Below are 9,949 nucleotides of genomic sequence, written 5' to 3' on the forward strand. Positions count from 1 at the left end.
AAGTGAGAGAAGGAAATAACACAGTTCTTAGGTATCTAATTTTACCTAATATTTTTTATGTTTTTATATGGCTTACTCTTTATAGAGTATATTAAAATGATTCAAACATATGCTTTCTGAACAACTGCACACATTAATGTCTCATGTGCAAATATTACTTTACTGGTGCTAGAATGTGATCTACAAGACATGGAGACCATTTATGTCTTTAGGTAAATATTATTCTGGTGCTTCTTTCTCATGTGCTGAGGGTGCAGATGTCACTATTTGATTTTGGTAGTTAAGCTAAATGTGTCCCTTTACTAGATTAATCTTTTGGAGAAAGAGTAACAAACATTTAATCAACTGCAGTGTCCCCATTATAAATTCATACATAGCCAATGGTTTTAGAAGAATATTCTACCTCATTCACAAATTTCTGTATATATGTCAAGAATACTATCTTCTTGTGTTGACTCAGAAATTTTCATTGGTAAAATGGCATAGTTTTAAATGACCTAAAAATTATAATCATCACTCTTCATTATGAGTGGAATCTAAGCAATGTGAGGGCTTTTCCTTTTTTGGCTTGAGAAGATGCATATTCCAGTTTGCTAATGCTGCCATTATGCAAAATACCAGAAATGGATTGGCTTTTATAAAGGGGGTTTATTTGGTTACAAAGTTACAGTCTTAAGGCCATAAAATTTCCAATGTAAGGCTTCAATAGGGTACCTTCACTGAAGGATGGCCTCTGGCATCTGGAAAACTTCTGTTAGCTCAGAAGATATGTGGCTGGCATCTGCTTGTTCTCAGGTTGCATTTCAAAATTGGCTTCTCCAAAACGTTGCTCTTGGGGAGTTTTGTCCTATCTTAGCTGCAGCTCCTCTTCAAAATGTCAGTCTTAGCTGCTCTCCAAAATGTCACTCACAGCTGCTCTGAGGTACTTCTCTCTGTGAATTCCTTTATAGGACTCCAGTGAGCCAACTAGCACCCACCCTGAATGGGCAGAGTAACACCTCCATGGAAATTATCCAATCAAACCTTTCACTCATAGTTGATTGAGTCATGTCTCCATGGAAACACTCAATCAAAGAATTCTAATCTAATCAACACTAATATGTCTACCCCCACAGGATTGCATGAAAGAATATGGCTTTTTCTGGGGGACATATATATACAAACCAGCACAATTGTCATCCAAGGAAATTAACACAAAAATGTAAGTTAAAATTTTCCAGCAAAATTTTTACAAAATGTTCCTGTTTTGGAGATATTTTTATTTTGTATTGAAGGAAATTATCTTTACTATTGGGACTTAAGTATTTTGGGGGGTTTGAGAGGGTATCCCTGAATTAAGTAAAGTCTCAAAAAAAAGTGATAACCATGTAATTGTTTTAATGCTCTCTTTTTGCTGTCATAAAGTGGAGAAAAGTGTGTTTGTCCTCCTGATAATTGAGGGCTGGTCATTGGCAGTTACTTTTTGAGATGAAGAGAGCTTATATGAGGGATATCTGGGCTGAAATCTAAACTGAGAGAGCAGGGTCCAATTTGAGAAGATGCATGTTCCACTTTGCTAATGATGCCATTATGCAAAATACCAGAAATGCATTGGCCTTTATACAGGGAGTTTATTTGGTTACACAGTTACAGTCCTAAGGCAATAAAAGTGTCTAAACTAAGGCATCAACAATAGGCTACCTTCACTTAAGAACAGCAATGCCATCTGGAAAACCTCTGTCAGCTGGGAAGGCATGTGGCTGGCATCTGCTCCAGCCTTCTGGTTTCAAAATGGTTTTCTCACAGGATGTTTCTCTCTAAGCATCTGGGGATGTTCTCTTAGTTTATCCTGGGGCAAACTCTGAACTAGCAGAAGTCTGCTTTCACCAGCTACCTCCAAAATGTCTTTCTCAGCTGCAGTCATCTGGGTTGGTGATGGGTCTTTTTAAAGGACTCCAGTAAACTAATCAAGACCCTCACTGAATGGGTTTGGTCACGTCTCCATAAAAATAATCTAATCAAAATATCACCTACTGTTGGTGAGTCACATCTCCATGGAAACAGCCTAATCCAAATATCCCAAAAGATTGGATTAAAAGATCACAGCTTTCTTTTGGGGGGACATAATATACCCAAACTAGCACAATGCAGTTAAAAGACGTGTTAGGCAGAATAATGTCACATGAGACATTTATTTCCTAATCTGTTTGGAGCCTCCATAAAATATTCAGCACTGCTGATCCTTGATTTTAGCCTAGTGAGATATATTTCAGATTTTTACAGCCATAACTGTAGGCTGATCTATTCCTGTGACTTTAAGCCATTAAATTAGTGGTAATTTGTTACTACACCAAGAATAATTTAACATAGGACTGCATTATTATCATTTCCCATGAGGAATTCATTAAAAGAGCTTAATATTAATGAAGTCCTTTTCCTTTCAGTTGCAGGCAACAAAATTAAGTAAAACCATTGAGAATACTCTACAATCTCTTCCACACACAAGTTTTAGGGAATCAGCCAGGAGTAAAAAAGATATAGCAAATGTTAAGAATTTTTTCAGATTTCTCTTTTGTGGATTGAATTCCCATCTTCATAAATTTTACTTCAGTTCAGTTCTACAAACAATATTATTTTTATGCCATCACCATTCTGATGCTTAATATTATGAGAGAAGCGGATCTATAAGGAATTACTCTCAAAAGACAGAGGCTCAGGTATGACAAAATAGATAACAGGATGTGATTTTATAAGTATTGGCATTTGATGTATACATGCCATTTGTTGTATAAAATAGTGTTGAGGATGAGTTTTTAAGCATTTATAAGATTTAGGGTTAATTAAAGATTGGGTGATATAAAAATGATGATGGTCATGATGATTTTGGACTGTGGTAGAAAGAACATTAATAATGCGAAGTCTGTTGTTTTCTTTTGTTTTTTTCTGTTTCCAGAAGCAAAAAAAAATCTGTTTCCTCTAGCCATTAAGATGAGCGCAATGTTCACTTATGTTATCATAAATAAATGCATTGTCTTCCAAGCTGGCATTGGAATCTCAGCAAACACCTTCCTCTTTGTCTTCTGCATCTGTACATTTCTCAACTGCCGTCCTAAGCCCTCTGAACTGATCACCGGTCACTTGGCCCTCATCCACATAGTGATGCTCTTCAGTGTCATCATTTTGGTGTCTCCAGACCTGTTTGAGTCACTTAATTTCCAGAATGATGTCAAATGTAAGGCATTTTTCTACATGAACAGGGTGATGAGGAGCCTCTCCATCTTCACCACCTGTCTCCTGAGTGTGCTTCAGGCCATCACCATCAGCCCCAGCTCCTCTTGCTTGGTGAGGTTCAAACAGAAATCCAGAAGGTTCATCTTCCATATGTTATTCTACATCTGGTCCCTCAGTTTGTCTTTCAATAGTAACATGATTTTCTACACCGTGAATTATTCCAACATGACCAAGAACAATTTTCTGATTCTTGGTAAATATTGTGCATTTTTGGCCATTAACTCCATCATCAGGAGTCTCTTTTCCATACTGTCAATATTCATGGATGTTTCCTTTGTAGGAATGATGGTCCTCTCTAGTGCATACATGGTGATTCTATTGTACAAGCACCGGAGGCAGTCCCAGCATCTTCACAGCACCAGCCTCTCCCTAAGAACCTCTCCAGAGAAAAGGGCCACCCAGACCATCCTGCTGCTGATGGGTTTCTTTATGGTCATGTACTGGGTTGATCTCATCATCTCATCCTCCTGCACCATGTTATGGGAGTATAACCCCATCATCCTGGGTGTCCAGAGACTTGTAGTCAATCTCTATGCTACTGTCAGTCCTTTGGTGCTGATCAGTTCTGACAAAAGAATAACCAATGCTTTACAAAATGCATGGCAGAAATGTCATTGATTTTAACAAGGTAGTGGTGACAATAATTTGGTTCAAAATGGATGCTGATGCCACCAGTTAAATGATTCATATAGCGCAGGATTTACTATCTTTTTAAATTAAAATGTATGTAATCATACTTGAAAGATGTCTAAATAGCTAGACATCTATGCTGCCAAAGATTTGTGGTTCCTTTCATTCATGCCCACCATAAATTTCATATTGCCATGTCTTCATCTTTCCTGCACTATAATGTTGATCAACTCTCAGAACTATATATGGGGAAATTTTTCTTTCTTTGTGTAGTATATGCATTAGAAGCTCCTTTTGGTATACATATCTCTCAGTGTTTTAATTTAGAAAATACTTTCACCTTTATTAAATATATTTTAGCTAACTATACAATTCTAGCTTGAATATTAATTTTTCTCATCTCTTTATATTTTTTCTCTGTTTTATGGCTTCTTCTGAGATGTGGTGATTTTCCAGACACTTTTAAGGACAGCTTCTTTTTCCTTCTCTTTTGTACAATGCACATTAGCTTTTGTTTCTGTTTGTGTATTTCTCTTTGCCTATTTTAATGATACAGTGCAAATCTGCATTCATGACTTTTTCAATTTTAGACATTTATAAATGATTGTTTCTCTGCTTAGCTTCATTCTTTTTTATATATTCCATAATCCTGACACAATTAGATGTGTTTTACATCATTCTAATCTAGTCTTCATGTATTTATAACTATATTTATTTTTCTATTAATTTATCTTTCTCTATAGCATTTTGTCTGCATTCATTCATTTCAATCTTCCAGATCACTACTCTTATCAGCCTGCCTTAAGTCAGTGTTTCACCTCTAGATATGACATAAATGTTATTTGTTATATTTTACAGTTGTTTATTTTCTATTTAGATCTGTTCAAATACAGCTTGTCAAGCTTACATTTTCTTGCTGGTTCCACCTTTTTTAGCTATCATATTTTCCTTTATTTGACTTAGTGTCTTAGATGCTAAAACAAATACCATACAGCTGGCTTAACTTCAGGAATTTCTTGGCTCATGGTTTCAGAGGCCAGAAGGCTTGTTTCCTCCCATGGTGCATATCTCCTGGCTGACCTGCAATGTTTCAAGTTCCTTGGCTTTCCCATCAGAAGACAATGCACATGGCAGCCACTTCTTTCTCTTCAAAGTTCCCTTGAATTCCAGTTTCTTGAGGCTCCCTGTGGCTTCTTTTTCTGTGACCAATTTCCTTTGCTTTTAAAGACATCAGCCATAGTAATTAAGGCCCACCCTCATTTAGTTGGTCACCTTAACTAGTAACATCTTCAAAGGTCCTATCTACAAATGGGTCCACACCCATAGGGCCAAAATGATTTATGCCTTTTGCTGGGGACACGATTCAATGCCCAACATATCCTTTTTTTCATGTTAATCCATTTTATTTTATTTTATTTTTTGAATGCAATTTTATTGAGATATAGTCACACACAATATAATCCATCCAAAGTACACAATCAATGGCTCACAGTATCATCATATAGTTGTGTATTCATCACCACAATTAATTTTAGAACATTTTCATTACTTCCCCCAAAATAACAAAAATGAGAAAAATGAAAATAAAAAATAAGACCCAAAACATCCCAAACACCTTATCCCCCATATATATATATACACACACATATACATATACATATATATATATATGTGTATATATATATATACACATATATATATATATGTAGTCTTAATTTTATTATTCATCTGTCCATACACCGGATCCAGGGAGTGTCAGTCACAAGGTTTTTCACAATCACATGGTCACACTATAAAAGCTATATAGTTATATGATCACCATCAAGAATCAAGGCTACTGCATTACAGTTCAACAGTTTCAGAACCATGCATCTCCACCATTAAAAAGGAATATCTATATAATGCATAACAATAACCTCCAGAATGACTTCTCAACTCTATTTGAAATCTCTTAGCCACTGAAACTTTATTTTGTTTCATTTCTCTTCCCCTTTTAGGTCAGGAAGTTTTTCTCAATCCCTCAATGCTGGGTTCAGGCTTATCCCTGGTAGTCATGTGCCATGTTGCCAGGGAGATTTACACCCCTGGGAGTCATGTCCCATGTATGGGGGAGGGCAGTAAGTTAATCTGCAGAGTTGGCTTAGAGATGCAGTCCACATCTGAGCAACAAAAGCGGTTCTCTGGGTGTGAGATTTAGGCATAGTTAAAAAATAACTTTAGCTTTGCCAATGGAGAGATAAGTTTCATAAGGGAAATCCTCTAGATCGAGGGCTTGGCTAAATAAACTGGGAGCCCCAAGTGCTTAAGAGAATAGCAGGAATTCCCCAGGTAGGGAAGTTTAATAGTTCCACATTTTACCCTGGTCCCTCAAGGAGACTTTGCAAATAGCCTTTATTTTCTGCTAAAAATATTCTGGGATGTATTGTGGTATTACATTAGCTTGTACAGAATAAAAAGATCTCAATCTCTATTTTAGGTTCCATGTAATTATGTTGTTTAAATAAACTGACCAGAAAGGTTAAATTACTGTGCTACAGAAAATATAAATTTTGTACCAAATAAGCATCTTTTTCTTTGGTCTCATACAGAAACTGGAGTTTTAAAATACTAGTCAATATCATCCTTTACCCTGTATTCCAATTTACCTTAGTCTTACCAAGTCATTCTTGTCTCTAACGTAGTTTGTTATCCTTTTTACCTTCTTTAACAGTTGCTGTTTGGACTAATGCTGACTTACAGAGCTTCAGACATCTCAATCTGAGTCTCAAGTGTCTCACAGATACCCAAATATCCAGGGAACTACCAGGTTATACACAAAGAGCACAGCATTTCAGAATTTATAAATAATAGTTAAAACCCAGGAATAGATGAGTGTTGTAAAAGCTTACAATCTAGGGACCTTTACAATAAGCCTTATTGAATATTCTGTACTCCTTAATCATGAATTGCTCAATCTCTGCCCATGTTCAATCCCCTGATAAAATATGCTCTCAAATTCAATTCTCAACATATGCTCCTTATATGAGGCCTTACAATATTTGGTCCTTTATTTTTTACTTATTTCATCCAACATAATGTCCTCAAGATTCATGCACCTATTTGCATGCCTCATGACTTCATTCCTTCCATTGTATGTATGCACACATTTTGTCCCTCCATTCATCCATCAATGTACCCTTAAAGCCACCTCCGTCTGTTGCAAATCATGAATACTGCCACCATAAACACAAGAGTGCAAAAGTCTATTCCTGTCCCTGCTTTTAGTTCTTACAAGAACACACAATATAACAGGCTTGTAAGATCATATGGCAGCCCTATACTTAGCCTCCTGTAGAACCATCACACTGTCCTCCAGAGGGGCTGCACCATTCTACTTCACTACCAAAAGTGAAGAGTTAGATATCTCTCTCTCCACATCTTCTGCAGTACTTGTATCTTTCTGTTTATTTTTTAAACAGTTTTATTCACACAACATACAATCCATCTGAAGTGAATTATCAATTGCTCCCAGTGTAATGACATAAATATGCATTGTCCACAACAATCTATATAACATTTCCATTTCTTCCTCAAGAAAAGACAAAGAGGAAGAAGCTAAAATAATGAATAAAAATTTAAAAGGGAGAGACAACTGTCAGACCCCAGAAAAAGTCTAGCATATAGAAGGAATGTCTGATCCAGGGGCCCTGCTGCTTATCTCATAGATACCAGGTGCGCCATAAACTAAGGGTTGAAGGCTGTTTTAGAAATCCCAGCCACAGTGACACCTAGACCCCAGGGGGTGGACAAAGCAAGATCAGATAGGTCCATAAGATAAATGACCACAAACAAGCCAAAAGGCCTGCTTCTTCCACGTAGATAATACAGTGCACATCAAAGAAGAGTAATGTGTTAGAACACTAGTAACCAGTCAGCTCAGAAGTTGACAAGCCCTCACCCACTCAAAGCACAGGACACCCTTCCCTCCCCACATGGGTTTTTCCTTTAAAAAATGCTGCTCTCAGATAGAGAGCTGGAGCCATTTTCTTCCTTTTTTCTTTTCTGATGGCTCCCACCTGCTTCCTTCCTCTAATAAACCTTGAACTCTCTACTTAAACCATGACTCGCTGTGTTGTGTGGATTCCTGAATGACTCTGCTCTAACAACAACCACATAAACAAAAAGAATCCCATAATCCTGATTATATCCCATTCTTATTGACATTTAGCTTTGGTATACTGCCTTTTTTACAATTAACGAAGGAACATTACACTGTTATTGTTAACTATAGACTCTAATTTGCAGTGATTGTATTTTTTGTGTATACCATCCCATTTTCAGCACCTTGCACTGGTGATATTCATTTGTCCTCCCTCTTGTAAAAGCTTTCTTATGGTTAGGTCTGGGCCCTGGGCCACTCTCCCATCTCCCCGTTGTGCAAAACCAGGCTGCAGATCAGACCATGCCTCATGTTTCTGCCCCCCCTTTCCCCATTTTCACACCACTTTCTTTGTTCTTGCCCATCACTGGACCCCCTCCCTTTCCCTCACAAATTTATTCCTTCCCTCACCTCTCCTGTTCAAATGCACAAACCAGGCATTGCCAAAGTTACAAGGTAAACTATGTGTAACCCCCTACTGGCCAAATTTCACATACCTTACACGATGTAACTTCCTGATTGGCGAAAAGCCCTGTAAAATGAAATCCCACTACCCGGCTGCACACTTTCCCTTCTGAGCAGCCTTTCTGCCAGCCAGGGCCACCTTGAGGCTTCTTTCAAATAAAACTTTTCTTTAATACCTGCCCACCTTTTGAACCAAACTACCTTACACTTATATTTGTACATTTAATCACCATCACTCTAGATTTTACTGTTATACAGTCCCAGTCTTTATTTCCTATCTTTCTTTCTGGTGTCATACATGCCCCTAGCCTTCCTTTTTCAGCCATACTCACACTCAGCTTTCTTAAGTGTGCATAGAATATTGTGCTACCATCACATAGTATTGTGCCATCCATTTCTGGATCTATACAATCAATCCTTTGAACATTATGAACTCCTTCAACATCAAATGTGCAATTCCCACCCTCTTTCTATCTCCTGATCACCTGTGTTCTTAACTTGAACCCTCAGAGTTTGCTTATTATATTTAGTTCTTATTAGTGAGACAATACAGTATTTGTCCTTTTGTTTCTGGCTAATTTCACTCAACATAATGTCCTTAAGGTTCATACACATTGTTACATGTGTCTTAACTTTATTCCATCTCACAGCTGTGTGATATTCCATCATATGTATATGCCAATTTGTTTATACACTCATCTGTTGATGGGCATCTGGGCTGTTTCTATCTCTTGCCAATCAGAACAATGCCACTGTAAATATCAGTGTACAAATATCCATTAGTGTCCTAGCTTTCAGCTCCTCTGAGTATATACCTAGTAAATGGGATTGCTGGATCATTCAGCAATTCTGTACTTAGCTTCCTGAGGAACAGCCAAACTACCTTCCAGAGTGGCTGCACCATTCTACATTCCCATCAATAGTGAATAAGTGTACATCTTTCTCCACGTCCTCTCTGGCACTCATAGTTTTCCATTTTTTTGGTAATGTCTATTCTATTAGGTGTGAGGTGATATCTCATGGTTTTGATTAACATTTCCCTAATCGCTAGTGAAGTTGAGCATCTTTTTATATGTTTTTAAGCCAATTATGTTTTCTCTTCAGAAAAGTGTCCATGTCTTTTGCCATTTTTCAATTGGGTCCTTTGTCTTTTTGCTGTTGAGTTGTAGGATCTCATTATATATTCTGGATATTAAACCCTAAATTGATATGTGTTTTCCAAATATTGTCTCCCATTGCATAGGCTGCCATTTTCCTTTCCTGACAAAGTCTTCTGATGCATAAAAGTGTTCAATTTTGAGAAGATCACAATTGTCTATTTCTCCTTTCATTGCTTGCACTTTGGGTGTAGGTCCAGGAAACCACCTCCTATCACAAGATTTTTAAGATATTTCCCTACATTTTGTTCTAGGAGTTTTATGGTCTTAGCTGTAATGTTTAGCTCTT

The 9,949-nt window shown here is 37.2% G+C and overlaps 1 protein-coding gene across 1 annotated transcript; it reads left to right on the forward strand.

The window, feature by feature from the left end:
- Positions 1–2,967: 2,967 nt before the first annotated feature.
- Positions 2,968–3,888, forward strand: LOC119524536 (putative vomeronasal receptor-like protein 4). The gene has a single exon (XM_037823217.1). The coding sequence runs from the start codon at positions 2,968–2,970 to the stop codon at positions 3,886–3,888; it is 921 nt and encodes a 306-aa protein (XP_037679145.1).
- The last annotated feature ends 6,061 nt before the right edge of the window (positions 3,889–9,949 follow it).

This window comes from Choloepus didactylus (genome assembly GCF_015220235.1).
Source record: "Choloepus didactylus isolate mChoDid1 chromosome 11 unlocalized genomic scaffold, mChoDid1.pri SUPER_11_unloc2, whole genome shotgun sequence".
NCBI lineage: Eukaryota > Metazoa > Chordata > Mammalia > Pilosa > Megalonychidae > Choloepus > Choloepus didactylus.